Here is a 23,416-nt window from a genome sequence, read left to right on the forward strand (position 1 = left end):
TTCACAGCGCTGCAGTAGAGAGTGGATAGGGATGCCGTTTCTGCATTTTACTTTGCACGTTTATGCTCGATATGATAAAATGCTGGTTGAAACATTGTTTGAAAATGTTGCTTCCCACGCTGTAATCTACTCAAAATTTAAAGAACTTTTTTTTTTACATATTTGTGGTCAAAGAAAAATCATGTTTTGATAGTTATCAGCATCTTTGTTCAAATAAATGACCGTTAGATATTTTTTATATATTTTTGTGGTCAAAGAGCCATATTTATCTAGTACAAAAACAATAAAAACTGAATCAAACTCAATCTCAATTTGAGCAGATAAATTTAAACCAAATACTCTACCAATAACTAATACAACTAGAAAATGGTAGATTAATGTGTTGAACTGATTCCGTAAATTCCTTCAAATGAGAGATTTTTTGATTATTGTTCATTATTCCTGCTGTCACACTACTACTTGCTACTTTTAGTTTTATTCCCCAACACAGGTTAAATGCATTATAATGGTGTGTGTGTCAGAGCCAGATCTTCAGGTGTCTGCATGAACATGACGCGCGTGACTAAGGAGCAGATACAGTGATCTCCCACTGATTGCTAATCAGACACTGATATCAGATCACACAGGGCCATCAGATTGGTTAGAGCCAGGGATAAGAGGGATGATGTCAGTCTGGTCAAACCTCTCGACAGATCTGTGCTGCAGATGCAGTGACGTGTGCGGGCCTTTGGCTTGAGTGCATGCATGTGGTTGTGTTCTTAATGCGTTGGGATGTATGATATATTACAGATGCATATTGGAGAGGTCATAGTCCACTGCTCAAGTGTTTAAGGGCCTGATAAAGCATTTAGAGCAGATCTGTTCAAATTGAGCACCTTGACCTACGGTTGCTTAAAGAGTTGTTTACGCTCCTTTCTAAAATGGGAAGTTCAGACAAGATTCTAATCTTCAAAGTGGTTGAAAAGTCCTGTTTAATGCAAAGTTGCTTGACAACCACAACCTACAGTTGGGCTTATGAACTATATTAATTAGCAGAATAATTGTTATTCATATTGCTGTTACAGCCATTTTATAAAAGCAATAATTCAAGGTTGTGCATAACAGTGGTTTTAAATAAAAAGTTCTGTCATGAAATTCTAGATGGCGCAGGCTAATAGGTCCTTAACTCAAACTGCTTGCAATCACATGATTCTCTGAAGGGCACAGCTGATTGGTTCCTGCTGCATCAGTAGCCAATGAGCGCACATGTTCAGCCTTCAAATACTTTGTTAGCATTTGCTGTAGCATTTGCTGCACGCTTTCAAAAACCCTCCACCTGTATAGATCTGCTAGGGGTAATTCATGTGTACAACAGCAGCATGTTTTACATGCTCACAGCAGCGTGTCGTGTATGTACTGGCAAAAGTCCCGTACTTACTCTGCAGCAGGTCTATTCCGCCAAGACCAAACATATCAAAATTGTTATACCCATGCAAAACACTCAGAGAGGTGTCATGACAGAACTACAGTTAAGGTAAACTCACTGTACAGCACAATCTCTCGTGGGCTTCTTACTACTTTTACGACATGCTAAAACATGACCTATCGTCTATTTGTTTAACGGCTTAATTTGAGCTTTATAACTGGATAAAATTATCTCTAGTTTACTGAAGGAAAATTAGAAAGCATGTGCTCATGAAGCATTTGAGAGCAGGTGTTTTATATGGGCAGAAATGCATCGTGACAGCTCTGACCTCACCTGTGTCAGCTTCAGAACAGGACCAACACAGCTTAAATTAATAAAAGACACTGTGTTACACGACTACGTATAATACTCACCGCATAAATGCTCCGCGGGTGTGTGTGTGTGTGTGTGTGTGTTTTTACCAGCTGAGAAAGAGCGAGAGAGAGACAGAGGTGGGAAACGATGGCTCACAGAAGTGTGGAGAAACCCCAGGAGACTGAAGCTCTGTGCCTGAAGGCAGACTACAAGAGCCGGTCTCTGAAGAGTAGTTCAAACTGACTTTAATGAAAAACTCCCTTCACTCCTTATTGTGCTTGAAGATAGACTCCACAGCTGCGGAAAAATACACCTGCTCTAACACCCATCGCATGTACCGTTGACAATGTTTCTTCAGTTTTCTTCCATAATGGATTCAGAGTAAATATGAAAAATGTTTCTGTATCCATGGATATACTGTATTTACGTCAGCAGTGATTCATTCGAATGTTTTGTTGTTGTTTTAATGTAATTCTAATTAGTTTTAGTTGTTTGCACCAGTTTAGCCAAGGTTGTCAACTAGTTTGACTTCTGGTTAGACCAGCATTCTCAACCAGCACATGGCCATAAAAAGCAAGCTTTGACCAGCTAGAAACTGGATTTCGTTCTGGATTTTATAACACTAGGAAATCTTTAAAACCATCAGATTATAGCATCTTTACTTGTAGTTATTCTAAATGCCTTGAAAGTGGTCGTAGTCGTAATTTCACTTCTCACCGTTTCTATAAATGGCCAACGTGTTTACTTCCTCTGCTGGTGAAGTTTTGCCATTAAATCCAAAGAATACAAGTTAAAAACCTCCAATTCACTTATCCAGCCAAACCCTGCCTAGGTGCCGCAGATCTGCATGTCTGCTCTCTCATTCATAAAAGGCTTGTCTTTACAATAATACCCCAGTGGACTGCAAGGACTTTTCCATAAAGCAATTTCACGGGTGTAAATTACTTACTTTTATATGACAGTGACACCCTCCACCCCTCCTGCTGGAAGTGAGGCCACGCTGGGTAAAGGGTATCTGAAAGGTAGCTGCTATTATGGAAGGGATCCAAGTGATTTAACAGAACTGAAGGACAGAGGCCCTGGTGCAGAGAGGGATAGAATGAGAAAGAACGGAAGTAGAGAGAGAGAGAGACCGTCCTGCAGGCTTGCCCGAGGCTCCAGGAGAAGGCAGGCAGATTAAAGAGGCCGTATTCCTTTTAAAGCCTCCAAAAGCAGCCAACGACTCCTGCACCGGAAAAAAAAGAAAAGAGGGATACAGAAAGAGAAGAGCGAGGAGGGGGAGAGAGAAAGGGGTGGCTTCATTACCACTAAATCAATAACTCAAGCAGCCCCTGATTGATTTAATGGCAGCGTAACTGAAAGGGGGTTAAAAAATAAGCCTCACCTGTACAGACGTGGTGCCGGGTGGAGCCGAGGGGGCCAGCACATCAAATGCAGATGCAGATGAGATCAGGTTTAAAGGCAGGGGGGAAAATGTCCTGGAAACTTGTAGATAGTAATGAGGGTTTTAAGGGACCGCTCAGACTCACGTGTTCACAGATAAGAGGAAAAAAAGAAAAAGAAAAAAAAAATTTAATAAAAAGATTTAATATATTGAAAATGTATAATACTTATCCAATTTAATGTACATTACTGGCACATGCATCTATCTACCACTGAGATTTTAAAACTATTTCAAAAGAAAATAGTTAGAAATAGAAAATAGAGAAACGTAATGTTTCCACCTCTTAATTTAGTACAGTTGAAGTTGGTTTTAGGGAATATTTACCATAGCAGGTCTTTATTTTATCATCAGTTTTGTCATTTCACATGCAAAATATGATGTTTTTTAGTGATGAAAATATGATGATGTTGCTTAGATGCATTCCATGTGTACTAAACCCTTCCATAGACTCTCAGTACCATGTAAACTTTGTTGAAGAGAATGAAGGTGAGTCAAGGGCATGCCCACTGGCCACAGCGAACAAGTCAGATAAACAACTCATGGCTTTTTGTCTCAATTTTCTGGAGTTACAGCTTAGTTTTACATTTATTGGTACAGAAAGCAGTCGGTGAACTAAAGTCAATTATCAGAGCCTTTGGGACAGCTTCTTAAACAATGCTATTAGTCTGTAATGATTTTAATTACTAGACTTATTCTTTTATAAATCATTCTTCTCAATGGACTCTTTTTATGGAAAGGGCTATTTGTAACTGTAATTAAACCCAGAATCTGAATTTACTGCCGTGCTTGGATTCCGACTGTTTCTGTTGTGCAGAACAATGATTAATGCAAATTCATATTATTTGAGATCGCCATTTAGCGCTTAATTTAGCCAAAATTATGGCAACTGCCACAGTGTCTTCACATGAGTAGCCTCAGACAAGGACACAATTACAGAGCCCTTAGCAAACAGTCACAGCACCCTCTGCTGGGCTTTGGAGATTAATAATGTTCATGATGTTAACACAGCATGAAATAATGGATAGGTTTGAGCTTTACCTGGGCACACTAAATGCAAATATTATGATTATTATTAATTGTTGTTGTAATTAAACCAGAGTATATGTATTGCTGTAAACTTTTGAAAACTTAAGCATAAGCAGTCTCATTTCATTATTACAATGTTCACAGGTTTATTCCCTTTTTTCCTCTTCTATTTTCCTCTTCCTCCACCTTTCCTTTCTTGTATCATCTCCTCTTTCTATAGTGATGAATAAAGGTCAAAGTGTGACAAAGTATTACCGCTGGATTCAGAAGAATGGAGGTTATATCTGGATCCAGTCCAGTGCCACTATTGCAATCAACGCCAAGAACGCCAATGAAAAAAACATCATCTGGGTCAACTATGTACTGAGGTATACGAGTCTTTTACTTTGATGAAAATGCCATATCTTTAGATTTTGATTTGTTCCATCCGGCACTGTAACAAGATGAAAGTATTTCCCACTTGAGAGAGTTAGTAATTGTCTGCTCTTCTGTAAGATGAGGAAGGCTAAACGCACCACTCTTCTCAAACTGCTTTTGGGTCTGTGCACGGGCCGAGAGAACATTAGAATGCTCTGTGGTTTGGGCCGCAGTGAATCAATCAGGATGTCTGGAACATTCTAGAGAAGAGAGTGAAGGATGTTTCACACAGCTGTGAATGATTCTCAGCTGGCAAAGTGAATGACTTCTATCTTCTAAATGTGTCTTTTTATGTGGTTTCTTTTTTAATGGGCAGTAATCCAGAGTACAAAGACACACCTATGGACATCGCACAGCTGCCTAACCTGCCAGAGAAAGCATCAGAGTCCTCGGAAACATCTGATTCTGAATCCGACTCCAAGGAGAATTCTGGTAGCGTCCCATTCCATTGCAAATATGATACCATTTCCCACAAAACATTTCAGAATAAGTGGAAGGTTGCTGGTTTGATCCGCACATGGAGCCCTTGAGAAGGAGACTTAAAGCCAGTTTTTCTTGCTCCATGGTTGTTGTCCCAGTTCATGGAACTGTTTTTAATTCTTTACAATCAAGTAGTCTTCTAAAAAAAAAAAAAAACTATATTCACAACACGCTTGTCTTTTAACCAAATGCAAATGTCTCATCTGAGGGCTCTTACTGAGTAAAATATCTTCATTCCAATAATTACTGGAAATTATGTAGGACAAGGAAATGTGGTGCTTTCGCCATGTCCCTAAAACTGGTGTAAATAGTCAATTAAAACTCCACAGCCAGTTGGAGATATTAATTATACATTCCAAAAGAAGATGAAGTGAGATTCCAAAGATGGTGGAGGCTATGAATGAACAAGGCCAGTTGACAGTCTGGGGAAAGTGCCAACATATTGGCCCCTGAGCATCTCTGCCTGCCGAGCCTTTTGCCAGCCTTCATCACAAAGGTTACAGACTGTGCCAGCTGCAGCTGGACCAAACCATGCCCTCTTCTCCTCTCAGACTCCCTACCCATCTCTACACCCCGCCTTCTCCTTCTGTCTTTCTCTGTCTCTTTATCTCTCTCCCTGTGTTTCTCTTCCAATGCAGACATGCTTTTCCTAAGGCCAGAATTTCCAATTCCCCCCCCCATCAAGGTCACTTGTTCTGAACAGAATTCGAGCCTTTCATGACAAAACTAATGATACATCACATCATACAGTCACCAGTGGCTAATGCTGCAACCAAAACAAAGAACCGTTTATATCCCAGGTGTAATTGTGTCCTGTTCATATATATACACAAGTAATATATGTCCAACTGGAGCTCTCCCAACTATCTAAGCTTTAAATAAATACACTTATTCTAAAACTCCCTATCATGTTTAGTGAACTATGGTTCTTGTGCAAGGTACTGATAAACTATGACATGATGATGTGAATGGAAACTTGTCCTCTAAACCTTTTTCTTTCTCCCAGAAGACAACGAAAACTCCAAGTCAGGTGGGAAGGGAAATCAGTCTTCTGAGAACAGTGAAGATCCAGAGACGGACAGTAAGAAACAGACAGGCCGGCCGCCAGAGCAAGAGATGAGGCGACAAGAGGAAGGAGACAGTTCCAGCAATCCAGAAAGTCAGGACAGTGATGACAGCCTGGAACCTTCTGACTGTGAAACCGACCACAAGGAGGGCCGCTTGGGTGGTTTACACATAAAGGTAGAGCGCTATGGTGACGGCGAGGTGGAGGAATTGCAGGACTCGCCCTCCTCTTGCTCCTCCTCAGAAGAAGAAGAGGATGATGCAGAAGATATTGTGAAGGACTGCAACAGTGGACGAGAGTTGACCGGGCCGGCAATGAGTAAACACCAGAAGAGAAAGAAGAGGAGGAAAAAGCAGAAATGGGATGATAGTCGCCAACGTCTCCGTCTGTCTCCCTCGGCTGCCGCAACCCCCAGCCCTGGCAGCCTGGACCCCACCCTCGGAGACCAGCCTCCCCTTCTGCTTCCACCCTCCCCGACCAGTTCCTCTGTGCTGAAGATCAAGACTGAGATGTCGGAACCTATAAACTTCGACAACGACAGCAGCATCTGGAACTACCCACCCAATCGAGAGATCTCCCGTAACGAGTCCCCCTACAGCATGACAAAACCCCACGACACCTTCCCTTCCCCCCCGCCTGCCGGCCTGCAGGTGTCCATTCCCGACTCCGTCCTCACTCCACCTGGTGCCGAGGGTGGAGGAGGCAGCAGAAAGCCCAATTTCAATGGCAACAGTAGCAGTGGCAACAATAACAGCACCCCCACCTCCGTGTCCAGCGCAACTCCAGGCAGCTTGGTTCCTCCTTCCAGTTCAACCACCACCGCTGACCCGCTCTCCCCACCTCTCTCTGCCTCACCGCGGGACAAGCAGCAGGGTACGCCCACCTCCTCCGGTTCCCTGCTCTACACCAGTGATCTGGAAGCCCTGCAGAGGTTACAAGCGGGGAATGTGGTGCTTCCATTGGTGCACAGAGTCACAGGAACGCTCGCCGCCACCAGCACGGCATCCCCACGAGTCTACACCACTGGAACGATCCGATACGCCCCGGCAGATGTCAGCCTGGCCATGCAGGGCAACCTCCTGCCTAACGCCCACACTGCTGTGAACTTTGTTGATGGGCCCGGTTTCGGCATAGACCCCAAGACACCCATGGAGATGCTTTACCATCACGTGCACCGGCTCAACATGTCCACCCCCTTTGGGGCCACGGTCAGCGGAGCCGGGCTCACGCAGATGCCTGCTGCTAACGTCTTCACCACAGCAGAGGGACTCTTTTCCACGCTTCCGTTTCCCGTCTACAGCAACGGCATCCACAACACACAGACTCTGGAGCGCAAGGAGGATTGAAGCAAAACATTGAGACCATATTACTGTGTTCAACTGTGTTAAAAAGACTCTTCTGAGGCAAAAAGACTGTGTATCAAAGTTGGGGAAAAGTGAGATGTTCTAGCACTTTGAATTTTGAGCAATTGAGCTTGTGTAACTGAAATGAATGGTTTCTCTTTCTGTGTCTTTCTATCTTTCTATCTCTCTTTCTTCTCTCTCGCCTCCTCACACAAGTTCTTGATGACGGTTTCTCTAAACGGACTAAACAGACTCATCTCTATTGTAAAGAGTTCCCTCTGAGCCACAGGGAATTCATAGCACTGTAGCGTATGTCTTCTCTGGGGTGAAATATTTGTCCAGAGTATCTAACATCCTCATTAGGATGTCTTAAAGGTATTAGAAAAAGAAAATTGACAAGAAAAGAAACGGTTCATGTTTCTAACGGTATCTTGATGTAATCGAGATTGATGCTGATAAAAGGATGTTACCCTATTTGATGTAGTTCGAAGGGTTTTAAGGTTCTTTCTAAAGGGGGAATAGTATTTTAGAAATAATGCTTTTTCTTCGTTTTTTATAGCTCAACTTGCAAATCATGCATTTAAAAAAGCAATTTTAGCCGGGTATTGACCTGTGAATAGAATGTTACTATAAAATCCCAGGACATGGAACAGGTCAGTGTGAGATTTCTCCAGTTCCATCATCTTTTTGCAGATCCATGGTGCTATCATTGAGTTACCCTCACTCAGCTGGCTGATGTAGGTACTGTTCCGGAACTCCAGACAAATGGCGGCTTCAGAGCTTTTCTACAGAAAAGTCAAACATCTAACAGACTTCTTTTGTTATGATTGATTTTTATTATTATTATGTTCATCACTTATTATTATGTTCACCACCTGTGAGCATGTGGTACATTGAGTATTTTAACTCAACCTGAATGAATCCGGAGAGAGGGATACGCTAAAGTTTGAATTTTTTTTTTCTTTCTTCTCGTTGAATTCCTTTCTATCTCTCAGTGCAACTGAGGCTAATTTTGCATCACAAACTTGAAGATGAATGTTAAAACTCCAACAGGCTTAGGTCAGAGCTATTCTTAATTGTTTTGAGGATTTTTTTTTTATTATTATTACAAATGTTTGGCTTAATTGTTTACACTCCCTCTTTAGCTTACAAGCCTGGTTTCCTTTCCGAAATCAGTTTCCCTTCATCCCTTACCCCTTAAACTCTCTCTAAAAATCACATATCAAACAGAGATTGTAATAAGGACATGCATTTTCAATCAAAAAAATGTGTTTTGAAAATCCACATTCCTAATTTTTATCCACTGTTGCCAAAAAAAAAACTACTCTCACAGTTTGGTGTTAAAACACTGTGATTTGATGTTTAAAAAAAACGAAAGTAATAAAACGGAAGAAAACTGTCACTTCATCCTTTGACAGCCGTCCATCAAGTCATCTATTATGCAGCGTGATAACCGTAAACTTGTACAATGTGTAAGTGTCATTGGCTGTCAGTCTCCATAGCAACTTAAGTGTGTGTTACTATATGCAGTATATACTGAGCTAATGTAGCTGTTTTGTCCTTTGTCCTCTCTGTGCTAGTCCGGGCTTGGACGGGGAAACATTTGTTCTCCTTCCTGCCCCCTTGCAGTCTTAGTGAACCAGTGGAGGTTAGTGGATTTTGTGTGGTGGCCTTCCAATGTAGTGTCACCTTTTTTGCTGCTTCCTTTTTGTATGTATTACTTTTTTCTGTTTCTGCTATTGCTTTGCTGTTGTGTAGTCTACAGACCTCTCTCTCTCTTCTCAGAGATAAAAGACTCTAAACTAGCTCAAAGGTTTAAGGAGCCATTTTTTTGCCACTGAGGTATTCTGGGATTGCAGTTTCCAGCCCAAACGTGATGAGGAATAAAAAAACTGAAGTAGCATTTAGCAGACTGGAACCTTAAAAGCCTCAGATGTGAAACATTCCCAGAGTCCCTTGTGCTTCTCTTGTGCATTGGGTGTATTTCATTGGTTTCCACCAAACCTGTTGACTTCAATGACCCTGCAACTCACAGGAAATAATGGAAAAAAAAAAAACGAAAAACAAAAAAAAAACGATGACAGTAGTATTTCAGGACAATAAACAATTTTAAAGATTTCTAAAGAGATGAAAAAAGTATTTCGCACTATAAAATCTATTTTTATAGGTGTTTTGGAAATGCATGTTTACTAAGTTGATTGTTTGGTTTACTTGATTTTGTTCGGTCCAGCGGCTTTGTCGATGTTTAGTGTTTTTTAGTCTGTCCGGCAAAGGGAAGGGGGGCCTTCGTCTTTTTACCTGAATCAGGCTTCCCCCCCCCCCCGACATCAGGAAACTTGTGTCTGTGGTTTCTGTGAAGACGTGTTGTTACTCAAACCCAGGTCATGATATTAATGTTTTTAAAAATGACAATAACGGGACTTCGCTGTCTGAGCGGTTGCGGGAGAGCTTGGCGTCGCTGCTGCAGGTTAACAGGATCCTAGATTTTAGCATTTTGTACGTAGAGCAGAAGTGGTCAGGACGACGGGGGTTTGGGGACAGCTCCAAAAACAGACACTGTGGACCAGGAAATACACCCATATGTTACTAACAGAACAGCCGGGCGAGCTGTCTCAATGTATCTGTGTTGTGTCAAAATGATTGCTGGTGATTTAATCTTAAACTAATCTCAGCTGCTGTCAGATAAATAGTGTTTAAAATTACAATATGAGAAATCACTTCATTTACCTGTGAAGACTGTGTCTGTGTTTTTAACTATTTCTTGTACAATTATACAGATTCTTTTATGAGGAACTTGGTGCCAAGTAGAAGAATATGGGAGAAAGGGGATTCTCTTAGTATCAGTGTTAACAGTGTTATAAATTCTAAGTACAAACAAATTAAAATATTAAAAAGAGAAAACTATGGTACATTTTGATTTTGTTTTTTGTTTTCAGAGGAAAAAAAAGACAAAAAAACAACTAACTGAAGCTAACTTTGAGTGCCTGGCTTATTTTTTTGGAAACACATTTTTTGTTCATTTACCATGAATAATGCTGCAATTCAAAAATGTACATACTTCATTTTACAACAGGGTTATTTTATACTTTTGTAGGTTTTCATCAGTTAAAGCGACATGTCATACATGGTTGTCTTTCTGTAACACAGTTTTTTTACCATCTTACAGGTGCCATATTCATAATAAACTTTTCTTGGATTTGTTACTATCTGGCATCATTTCTTTTACATTCTATTCATCATAAGTGAATGCCGAACATCAATGATTATTCTTTGCGTTCCTACTTTCCTGCCTCTTTATGTTTGTTCTTTTCCCTCCTATGTTTTTCTCCCGGTCTTTAGTTTTGGTTAATGTAGTTTTAGTTACCTACAGGTTTCAGGTAAGGGAATATCACCTGAATATTCCCATGTAGCCCTGCTGACTTTTGCATCCACACACAATAAATGGCAATCCAGTGCACTTGTACCAGGGCCGACATGTTTTAGCAGTGGCTGAGGAAATCTCCTTTACGTTGGACAGATTCTCACGGGTATTTCTGATATGTTTTTCCACCTCACGGTATCTTCACCAGGTTTTCAATTAGCAGGAATATTTCAATCTGTGTCTTCTATTATACTGATCTCACTGTAACTTCCTACGGCAAAGCTAAATAAAAGGGGAAAATGCTTCCTTTAAAAAAAAAAAAGTGTTTTACTTTAGATGTTCTGCTCTGTGACAACTTTATTGATCAGATGTTGTTGAAACACCATTTTCATTTCCATAATGTGATGAATTTCCAAGTGAAACAGGATATTCAGAAAGAAAACGGGTTTGGAGTGAAGGGGTTTTATTTAATCCATTGGGAATTGATTGGATTGTGCAAAGTGGACAAGGTTGGCTTTGAAGAAGGTTTTTTCAGTGGCAGAATGAGCCATTTATTTTGGATGAAAGAAAGATTATGAAGATATTTATCTCTTTGAAATAACATGCGGCAATATATTGTTCACAACGAGACCGAAACACGCAAGAAGGTCAATGGAGTCGATTTTGATTTCACGTTGACTTTATGTAACGAGTAAGATTACTATTACAGTTATTCATACTATTTCTCCAGCACATGTATACTGTGCACAGTAAAGTTTGTGTTCCACAATGCAGTGTGCTAGAATTGACCTCCCATTGTCATTCAGCGTTGGAGTCTGATGTTATTTGTTATAAATGATTCATCTGTCACATCATTACTGTTTAAAAATTAATGTGTCCTGTAATCTTTAATCAAAATGACTTCCCCCTCCCTCTTGCAGCATCATCTCTTCTCTTCTCTTTTCTGATGATGTGTTTACTGACATGAGGGCGGGGCAACCTGTCACTCACATGAGATCCACCAATAGCAAACCTCAACCATCCAATCAATTCCCGGTGGACAAAATCAAGTCCCGCCCCCTACATATTTTCTTGTATGTGAAGCCGATTCACTCGGATATACACATCACAATAGGGAAGAAAAGACTATCGCAACTTCCGCATCATCCGGGTATAAAGTGCACTTTTTCTTTTTGGAATTTTCAGTGTTAAAACACTACTCGCACTATTTATACTAAAAAATGGCAAAGAATCGTGCATATGTTTGCAAATTGGGATGCACTTAGTTTTTAATTTCCAAGATAATAACTGGATGTCACTCACATGCAACATAATGAGCTCATTTGACAATAACACTAATGTTTGAAACACTTACAGTGGAATAATACCACTTCACTACTACTTTTTTTTTTTTTAAAGTGTAGACAGTATAGTGTATACTGTGTAGTATTCGGTACATAGTGTTCCACTCCGAACACAGCTTTTGTTCAATGCTAAGTAACAGTGAAACTTCACAGTTTCTGTGTCTTATATACACCTTTCCTCTTTGCCCTGTTTTTCTCTCTTGTTCTTTCCCTTCTCCCTGCTGCATATCTTTCTCCACTGACTTCAGGCACTGAGGGGGAGGTCACCGCTGAAGCCCACTGAAGAAATCCTACCAACTTTAAATATTTTACGCAATTTTAAATGAAGCCCATGAATGATAGATCACAGGAGAGAGAGAGAGAGAGTGGAGGAGGTGAAAAAGCCCAAACCTAAATCCTCCCTAATGATTAGGAGCTGTCCATCTCCCCTATACAGTCCTTACTGGAGTTTATATAGCAAAGAGGCTCTTATTAGGGCAGCTACAGGTCCTTCAACACTTACATGAATATGAAATACGAACTCTCTCTTATCTACATAGGTCTATGATCAAAAGCAGGTTTTAAATTTGTTTGAGCAGAGACAGGCATGGTTTTATCTACATTGCAGATATAAATAAAGTTAGGCATGAATGGATGGATAGATTTTCATATATGATTACTTTACAGATTAGATATATGAGTACTTGTATAGTAGATTTATGTATTTGAGGAGGTGTTTTTTTTATTCAGCTAGATCTTAGAGCCACAGATGCTTTTCATCTGAGCTGTGAAATCCAGTGTGGCACGAGTGACATCTAGTGGTTACAGTCAGTAAAAACATCTGAGGAACTGCTTTTTCAATAGAGATCTTCTGTACTTCTGAGACCTCTTGTGAATGGCAGGATCTTTTGTCTCTTTTCTGAGACAATCATACTATCTAAAAAACTAAATGCAGGTTTGGTATGAAAATGCCAGTGACCGTTGTCTTGAGCATTTAAAAATATGCAAATTGTGCCAGAGTTTATGCTGGATTTGATGCGTAAATTATATTGTTTTCACATTGGACAAATAATACAAAGTGTGAAAAATACAAAGTATTTTTCTGCCATTACTCAACACAGAAGTATACAGAAGATCCCTGTTGAAAAAAAAAAGAAGCTCTTCGTGTGTCATTACTGATTTTAACCACTAGATGTCCTTCTTGCCACACTGTGGATTTCACAGTTCAAGTCAGTGTCAATTTTACCAAGCCTTCATTATAATGCACGGAAGAAAACAAACATTAGCCTGTATCTCGCAATGACCCTGAAATTATTGTTTTGCTAAATTAAGCAGATCTTTAGGCTAACGAGCGAACATTTCCCCACAACATTTAAATTAAACGAAAATATATCATCCATATTATCCACAGCAGGAGGGCCAGGACTTCAGAGGAATGAATGAAGTGATTCATGAATGTGATAACTTTTGGCTATCACAAATAAATTAAATAAGTTAAATAAAGTTTAAAAGTCACAAATAAATTAAATAAGTTAAAGTTTATAAGTTTAAAAAAAATTATAAAATATATGTATCAGTAATTTAAATAACATTAGACACACTTATAAAGGCGTTATTGTTTTATAAGCCATGTCGGGTGCAGTTGTATGGCAACTAAATAAGGCTAATGTGTCTGCCATGTTATTTTAATTTTTATGACATTTTCTTTTTCTAGGTTATATTCCAAGATCGTTCAAGCTGGCAATTATTAAGCCTCTCATAAAGAAATAACAATTAGATCCAAATGAATTAGCAAATTACAGACCCATTTCAAATCTTCCATTTATGTCTAAAATACTAGAAAAAGTCGTGTCCGCTCAATTAGGCTTTTTTTTTTTGCAAAATCATGATATATATGAAAAATTTCAGTCTGGATTTAGGCGCCATCATAGCACAGAAACTGCACTCATTAAAATTACAAATGACTTACTTCTAGCTTCTGACCAAGGCTACATCTCTAGTTTTACTTGATCTTAGTGCTGCGTTCGACACTATAGATCATAAAATACTCTTAGATCGATTACAAAATTACACTGGTATTCAGGAACAGACATTAAGGTGGTTTAGATAATGTCCGAAGATAATGTCAGTAAACTATGGAGTACCGCAAGGTTCTGTGTTAGGCCCTCTGCTATTTTCAATATATATGCTGCCACTTGGTAATATTATAAGAAAACATGGAATTAATTTCCACTCTTATGCCGATGATACTCAGTTATACATTTCATCACGACCAGATGAATTCTCTAAATTATCTAAGTTGACAGAATGTGTTAAAGATTTATAATATTGGATGACCTGTAATTTTCTTCTATTAAATTCAGCCAAGACTGAGGTATTACTTATTGGACCAAAAACCTGTACACAGAATCTACAGTTAAAGATCTGGGTGCTATATTAAACAGCACCTTATCTTTCAAAAATCATATTTCATATTGCAGAATATGCTATCTGTTTCTGATGCAGAAAAGTTAGTTAATGCATTCATGACCTCGAGACTAGATTACTGTAATGCATTACGAGCTGGTTGTCCTGCATCCTCAATAAACAAGCTACAATTAGACCAAAATGCAGCTGCTAGAGTTCTTATTAGGTCAATAAAATATGATCATAACACCAATTTTATTATCTCTACACTGGTTACCTATTAAGTTCTGTATCAATTACAAAGTATTGCTACTGACCTATAAGGCCCTAAATGGTTTAGCTCCTGTGTATTTAACTAATCTTCTGTCGCCTTACAATCCATTACGCTCTTTAAGGTCACAAAACTCTGGGCTTTTGATAGTACCTAGAATATCTAAGTCCACTAAAGGAGGGAGAGTGTTTTCTCATTTGGCTTCTAAACTCTGGAATAGCCTTCCTGATAATGTCTGAGGCTCAGACTCACTCTCCAAGTTTAAATCAAGATTAAAGACGCATCTCTTTAGCCTAGCATTCATATACGGTAATGCATCTTCCAACCTTACACAGTTATATCAGATCAAATGCACATGATTATCCTTGATTAATGTTATAAACAGCAGCTACGCTAATTATTTTCTATTTGCTTCTCTGTTTTACCTTGGGATGGCCATCCTGAGGTAACTAGAGAGTATGTCAGCTCCAGTTTGGATCCAGCCTATTATGAAGACTTAAGATGCCCAACACATGAAGAGACGCCAGGGAAGACTTCAGATGACGCAAACTCTGAATCAACATGCACCAGTGCTATATTTTCTAAACGTCATAATCATTTAACAAACAAGTATTCATTACTTCAATGAGCTCATTGTATCTGCATTAAATTACTACATTTTTAGCTAACTGTGATTTTGTATATGTAAATTTCTGAAATACATAGGTTAGACACCTCCGTGAAGTTGGCACCCCATAAAACGAAATAATCTCCAAAACTATGCCATCCGTCTGTGCTGCGTTTGTGCCGCAAAAACGAACGTTTGTGATGGTTTGGTGTTTGAGATATTGAACATTATTTTTTTGGTTGTGTGACGTCACTCTCCACCCCATGTCGTTCAAATCGGTCCAAACCGGTGTCATTCGTTTGTGCTGGTTTGTGCCGCTAAAACAAACACTGTATCTATGTTCCTTTCGCAGATATAACACATTTAATTCGGTTACTCTCCACCCCATTTCGTCTAAATCGCACAAAAACTGTGTCGTTCGTTTGTGCTCGGTTTGTGCCGTTAAAATGAACATTGTATCTATATCCCCTCCTTTAGAAATAACAAATATAATTCGGGACAGTGACGTCACTCTCCACCCCATCTCATCTAAATCGCACCAAACCGGTGTCGTTCGTTTGTGCTCGATTTGTGCCGTTACGATGAACATTGTATCTTTGTACCATTGTACCTCCTTAGAAATAACACATTGGATTCAGGACAGTGACGTAACTCTCCACCCCATGCCGTCCAAATCGCCCCAAACCGGGGCCTTTTGTTTGTGCTCGATTTGTGCTGTTTTGTGCCGTAGAAAGAACCATCATAAAACAAAACCTTTGGAGTAGTAGTGACGTCACGCAAGCAAGCCGCGCTCTCCATCCATCTCGTCTACAAACCCGTCTGGTTCGTTTGTGCTCGGCACAAGGCCGCTGCTGTCATTGTTCTTTTCTTTAGATATGGGACTGTTTTATTTTAGATTTATGCTAGATATTGACATTTGGTCTTTATATAATCAACAATGCACTATAATATGTGACCCTGGACTACAAAATCAGTCTTATGGGTAAAACATTTTTAATTGAGATTTATACATCACCTGAAAGCTGAATAAATAAGCTTCCCATTGATGTATGGTTTGTTAGGAAATGACAATATTTGGCCAAGATACAACTATTGAAAATCTGGATTCTGAGGGTGCAATTTGTGCAAACAAATCGAAATATTGAGAATATCTGCTTTAAAGTTGTTCATTTCTTTTGGCGATTGTGCTGCATCCACTCACAAAAATACATTTTTGATATATTTACGGTAGGAAATTTACAAATATCTTCATGGATCATGATCTTTACTTAATATCCTAATGATTTTTGGCATAAAAGAAAAATCGATAATTTTGACCCATACTATGTATTGTTGGCTATTGCCACAAATATACCCGTGCGACTTATGACTGGTTTTGTGATCCAGGGTCACATATGTAATGTACTGTAACTACTCTGGCTGTAGGCTAAGTGTGACTGATGCTTTAATTTTGTATTAAAATAAAATAAAATAAAAATTACAAAAAAAATAAGTGTGTAGGCCAAGTGTCTGAAGTTTTCTGAAGTTTTCTGTCTTAAAGGAGAACTCCGGTCAATTTTAACATTGAGCTCATTTTTTTGTACATTTGGAGTGCTGTCAATACAGAGAACAACGACAAAAATCGGTGTTGCCTACACCGAGTTATTCTATTTTTAAAATTTGCACCCTGTTGACTTCAATGGGGCAAGTACTAAACCTGCTTTTAGCCTCTTAACATCCTTGATGTGTCATTACAAGTGCACAGAAAATGTGAGTGATTCCTTCTGAGTGAACACGAGTGAGTCGGACTGCAGTAGATGTGAAAGATATGAATAAAAATGATGTTATTTAAGCCAGCGCAAATACCTTTGTTTACATCCTGTTTTTCGGTTGAAGTCCAAAGTAGTTGATTGCAGAGTTCACACGCATAGGTTTAATACCTATGATCACGCGCGTGAACTCGGCAATCGACTACTTTGGACTTCAACCGAAAAACAGGATGTAAACAAAGGTATTTGCGCTGGCTTAAATAACATCATTTTTATAAATTTCTTTCACATCTACTGCAGTCAGACTCACTCGTGTTCACTCAGAAGGAATCACTCACATTTTCTGTGCACTTGTAATGACACATCAAGGATGTTAAGAGGCTAAAAGCAGGTTTAGTACTTGCCCCATTGAAGTCAACAGGGTGCAAATTTTAAAAATAGAATAACTCGGTGTAGGCAACACCGATTTTTGTCGTTGTTCTCTGTATTGACAGCACTCCAAATGTACAAAAAAATGAGCTCAATGTTAAAATTGACCGGAGTTCTCCTTTAAGTCTTTCTGCCCCCTTAAAAAATATATATCTGTCAGATTAAGATTTACTAGAATCCTTTTGTGAACTAAATCAACTAATTCATTACAAAAGAGCTCGAAAAGACAACACATTCTCCAGTTATAAGAAAAGTAATTAATCAAAAGTGGAAAAAATTATCATGGTTTCCACAAAAATATTAAACATCCAAAAAACCCACGCAATGTGTATTCAACATTGATAGAAAATAGGAACCTTTCTTAAATGAGCACCAATAATAATTGAGCACAAATCAACATTTTACTATGATTTCTGAAGATTCAAATGACACTGAAAGTTATGATGCAGAAAATTCAGCTTTGACATCACAGGAATAAATTACATTTTAATTATATTAAAACAGAAAATAGCAATTTTAAAGTTTAATAATATTTCACAGTATCAGTGTTTGATAAAAAAAAAATGGTGAACTTAAAGGTACAATATGTAAGATTTTTGCATTAAAATATCCTAAAATCACAAGGCCAGTGCTATATATTTTGTTAAGTTGATTAATTACAATATCCCAAATGTTTCCAACTATTTTTAAATCGTGAGAAAATTGCAATTTTAACCAAGGAAACGGGGCGTGTGAGCAGGGGTGAGCTGGGAGTCGCCAGTCAATGGCGTCATATCCGCGTTACCCTCGGTTTTCTTGCGGTTAATTCATTTTAATGAAATAAAAGCATGTCATTAAACGCAACATATATAAAAATAGAACTTTACCTCATCCATGAACATGATTTTTCGATTCCCGTCTGACTGATTTACATCCACGGTGGAGTTGAAAACGACAGTTCCCATCATTCCACGCTCCTTCACATCGTCATCAAGCTACGCCGTTGTTGTTGTTTGGAATGTAGCTCTAGCGGCAGAAAATCTTGCATATTGTACCTTTAAAAAAATAAACAAAATATGCTGTTTTCAAAAATGCCAGGTCACATGGTCATGACTAACCAGCTCTCTCCTAATTAAAATGTGTACAAACTGCAGGGATCTGATTAGACAGTGTCTAGCCCGGGATCCAACTAAACGCCCCACCTTAGAGCAGATGTTACAACATCAATGGTTTGATCGTGATCTACAGTAGATTGGAGAAGTTGAGGAGATTCACTCGATCAGTTTCAGGTGTGAGGAAATGTAACAGGCAGAGTAGGATTATTATCTTTTGTCTTAAATTCTGGATTATTTGTAGTGAGATTTTCAAAATTGTGTTCATTGTAATGTTCTTGTTATAGTCAAATCACCTTCATTTATATAGCGCTTGATACTATACAGATTGTTTTAAAGCGGCATCCCTGTAGTAAACAGGAAAATAACAGAATCAGTAAACCAAACAGAATTCAATTCTGTTCTAGCTCTAAAAAAAACATTCATGAGTTGACTTGTTCATATACTCTTTGTTTTGGATAGAAAATAACATACTTGCTGAGAGCTCTGAGCTGGAGATTTGACCCGAAGCCAGAAGTCCAACACCAACCTGACAGAAACTCAGAGCCTGTCCACGTCTGAGCAAGAACGTGTTTATTTTGTTTAACGTGTTTATATTTTATTTAACATTTGTATCTCTTAAATTGAAATGTTGCATGTATATTTTTAATAAATGTTAAAAAAAATCGTAAATGGGCTTTTTCATTTGGACTTGTTTTGGGATCCTTTATTTTTTTATTATTAATATGGATTTATTATTATGCAACAAAGACAAAACAAGACAAAACAGTAACAAACAATAATAGTCAAGTCAAGTCAATTTATTTATAGAGTACAACATTAACACAACGTTTGTTGATCCAAAGTGCTTTACAGACGGTCAAAAGGTTAATAGAGAGAAAATAATAATAATAAAAGAATATATAAAATATTATAAAAAAATATATATATATACACAGCATCACTCAAATGCAAGAGTATAAAAATGAGTCTTTAAGCTAGATTTAAAAACGTTAAGCGATGGAGAGGCCCTGATATTAAAGGGTAAGCTGTTCCAAAGCTTAGGGGCAGCAACCGCGAAAGCTCTGTCACTTTTGGATTTACAATGTGAGCGAGGGACAGATAAAAGAAGCTGGTTACAAGATCTTAATGACCTAGAGATTTTATATGGCTGGATAAGGTCACAGATATAATCCGGGGCTGATTTTTGCAGTGCCTTATATACAAAAAGAAGGACCTTAAAATCAACTCTGAATTTGATAGGGAGCCAGTGCAATGAAGCAAGAACAGGAGTAATATGCTCCCACTTTTTTGTTCCTGTCAGCAATCCGGCTGCCGCATTTTGAACCATCTGAAGCCGAGATAGAGTGCTTTGAGGAAGGCCGACATACAGAGAGTTACAATAGTCCAGTCTTGAAGAGATTAGTGCGTGGATGACAATTTCAAGATCTTTTTGAGAAAGAAAATGTTTTACCTTCGCAACAGATCTGAGGTGGAAGAAGCTACTCTTTACAACCGTGTTTACCTGCTTGTCAAATTGTAGTAAAGGATCAAAGTGTACCCCTAGATTTTTTACATAGGGGTGTACGCTATCACTAAGGGAGCTTAACCTACTTGTCAGAGTAGTATTGAGTGCAGCGGGGCCTAGCAAAAGCACCTCAGTTTTGTCAGTGTTTAGTTGCAGGAAATTGTTAGCCATCCAAATTTTCACTTCATCAAAACATGAGAAAAGACGTTGTATAGAGAAGTCATTTTCAAGTTTGATTGGAAGGTAAAGTTGTAGGTCATCGGCGTAGCAGTGATAGTTTATACTATATTTCTGGAGAATGGAGCCCAGGGGAAGCATGTAGAGTGAGAACAATAAAGGGCCAAGAATAGAGCCCTGAGGAACACCATAAGGCACGGGTGCAGTAGATGAGGTAAACGACCCAATATTTACTGAAAACGTCCTACCCTTTAAATAAGAGGTGAACCATTGTAATGCCGTGCCTTGAACCCCTACTGCATATTGAAGTTGTTTCAAGAGGATGTCATGGTCAATAGTGTCGAAGGCTGCACTCAAATCTAGCAGTAACAGAATGACAGATGACTCTGAATCAGTAGACAACAAAAGATCATTCATAACTTTAAGCAAGGCTGACTCTGTACTGTGAAGTTCTCTAAAACCAGATTGGAACTCATCCAAAATGTTAAAGGCATCCAGGTAAGAAGTAAACTGTGAAAGCACTGCTTTCTCTAAAACCTTGGAAATAAATGGGAGTTTAGAAATTGGACGGTAGTTACTAAGAACAGATGGATCAAGGTGAGATCTTTTAGCAGGGGCTGTACAGAAGCATGTTTAAAAGACTCAGGGAAAACCCCACTAGACAAAGAACTGTTTATAATAGTTAAAAGTGCAGGGCTAATAGTGTCTAATACCTCTCTAAGCAAACGGCCAGGCAGTACATCAGATTGACAGTATGTAAATTTCATTTTAGAAATTAATGCACTTAATTGAGATTGAGTCACTGGTTTAAAACTAGTGAAATTGCTAGAAAGAGAGAACGGGGGGGAAACAGCCATGTCAGGAGGAGAAAGGTGAGATCTGATATCTAATATCTTCTGTACAAAGAAACCTAAACATTCTATGCAGGTCTCGAGATTGCCAGCAGGAGCTGAGCAAGTGACTGGATTAAGTACTGAGTTAATAGTTTTAAAAAGAACTTTTGGCCTGTTTGCATTCATGGCAATCAAATTTGAAAAGTATTGAGATTTTGCATCACTGACCGACTTTTGATAGGTGGCAAGACAATCTTTTAAAATTTGATAAGAGACCTGAAGCCCATCCTTTTTCCACCTGCGTTCAAGCCCTTCTGCACTCCCGTCTGAGCACACGGGTAGAGGCATTTAACCAAGGTTGAGAATTAGATTTAGGTTGTTGCCTTCTAGGCTTCAGCAGAGCAACAGTATCCAATGCAGTAGAACAGGCAGAGTTGAAGACGAGAACCATCTGGTCAGTGTTCATATCAGGTGACAAAGAGACCTCACAATTAGAAGAGATTGTAGAGAATTGTAGTGCAGTAGTGGCATGAAAAACACAGGAGCTGCACACAGGTTGAGAGAGGATGGGCTGTACATGTGGGACTGCAGGTTCAAATAATACAGAATAGTGATCAGAAATACCAGCATCAAATACTTCACATGAATGTATAGAGAGACCGCGAGTCAAAGTAAGATCTAGTGTATGGCCCAGGTTATGAGTGGGAGAAGAGGCAAACTGTGCAAAACTGAGCGAGTCAATGAGATTCATAAAATTTTTAACCATAGGTTTAGAGGGGCAGCAAACATGGATATTAAAATCCCCCAGAACCAACAGTCTATCACACCGTGACACTTGATTTGACAGGAAGTCTGAGAGTTCATGGATAAACGTTGTGCTAACTTTGGGTGGTCTGTAAATCAAGATGCAAATTAGAGGACCATTGAGGTCGATGTGCAGGAGTTGTGCCTCAAAACTAGAAAAGGCATCTACAGGCAGTAGTTAACATTTAAATGACTTCTTGAAAATTGTAGCTAGACCGCCACCAGATCCATTTGGCCTGGGAGAGCTGTAAAAGGAACAGTCAAGAGGAGATAGTTCACCCAGAGACGAAAGATTGTCAGGTTTCAGCCAGGATTCAGTCACAAACAGAAAATCCAAGGCATAAGATGAGAAGAAGTTGTTCATAATGAATGTTTTATTTGACAGTGACCTACTGTTTACTAGGGCCATTTTCACTGAAGGCTGAACTGTTGCAGAGGAAGTTGTAACTGGCGGTAGAGCCCCAAGTGGGGCATATTCCAGAGAACGGTGATTTGCAAAGTTAATATTTCCACCCTCTCTGCGAGATTTTGCATACAGCCGACGAGAATAAGACCAGACAGCGGGGATAATACATCCGTCAACTGAGGGAACTGAGGTAGTGAGCCCAGTGCAATGTTTGTTGTACGATGTATGTAACGAGGCCGGCGAGCGATACCAAGAGCAGCGCAGTGATTATAAAGGTTAGTGGGCAGCGATGGCCGAACTTTAGGGTTCAGGTGATGCAGATCCAACGACGAATAGAAAGTCATGTCATAAAAACCCCACCAGCAAAAAGGCAGCAAAGTTTCTTGAGACAGCGCGCAAAAATTAAAAGAAGCAGATAAAAAAGTTACGGGCAATAAAAAGAGGAGGATCATCCTAGAGTCGTGCGTGCGTACCCAGCCAGGTTTAAAACCACGTTAGCCAGCACACCGAGCAGCTAAACTACAACACAGTGCAAATATGTGGAAGATACAGCCCTTTCTAAGACCATATCAACCAGACCAGCATCTGGCAACCAATAATCCGAGAGAAAGTGGATACTTACACACGGAAGACGGATGAAGTAGCCTGTTGCTTCGGTGGCGAAAGCTAGCGTAATAGATAGACAAAATAGATACAAATTAAATGAAAACAATATCACAGGCAGAAAAATGGCACATCTTTCACACTGTTTACATGTCACAAAAGACCTACCAGCTGTTCCTGTGGTGCTGCTGGAGTCATGGCAGGTGTCCCAGAGAGACTTGTAGTTGTAGTAGTGGGAAGAGAGGCTGGGATCTGGAAAATGTAATGCTCTTTTAAAAACACATTACTATAAAATGGATTTTAATTAGAGCAATAT

General features: G+C 39.2%; 2 protein-coding genes across 6 annotated transcripts in view; one reads left to right on the forward strand and one right to left on the reverse strand.

Moving 5' to 3' along the window:
* npas3 (neuronal PAS domain protein 3) overlaps positions 1-11,172 on the forward strand; it is a 321,902-nt gene extending 310,730 nt beyond the window's left edge. For 3 of the 5 annotated variants that reach the window (XM_079853967.1, XM_079853965.1, XM_079853969.1), the window contains 3 exons: positions 4,450-4,597; positions 4,963-5,078; positions 6,133-11,172. In XM_079853967.1, coding sequence (XP_079710093.1) covers positions 4,450-4,597; positions 4,963-5,078; positions 6,133-7,538 — 1,670 coding nt within the window. In that variant the 3' untranslated portion in view covers positions 7,539-11,172. The remainder of the gene's footprint in view (positions 1-4,449; positions 4,598-4,962; positions 5,079-6,132) is intronic. The other 2 variants (XM_079853968.1, XM_079853966.1) reach the window with 1 other exon arrangement.
* LOC307148447 (uncharacterized protein) overlaps positions 1-23,416 on the reverse strand; it is a 33,833-nt gene that overhangs the window by 9,577 nt on the left and 840 nt on the right. Inside the window, exons 3-5 of the mRNA XM_079854004.1 lie at positions 23,269-23,352; positions 23,120-23,163; positions 18,546-18,713 (exon numbers count right to left, since the gene is read on the reverse strand). Of these exons, the coding sequence (XP_079710130.1) occupies positions 18,638-18,713; positions 23,120-23,163; positions 23,269-23,352 (204 nt within the window). The 3' untranslated portion in view covers positions 18,546-18,637. The remainder of the gene's footprint in view (positions 1-18,545; positions 18,714-23,119; positions 23,164-23,268; positions 23,353-23,416) is intronic.

This window comes from Squalius cephalus, assembly GCF_949319135.1.
Source record: "Squalius cephalus genome assembly, chromosome: 20".
NCBI classification, from domain to species: Eukaryota; Metazoa; Chordata; class Actinopteri; order Cypriniformes; family Leuciscidae; genus Squalius; species Squalius cephalus.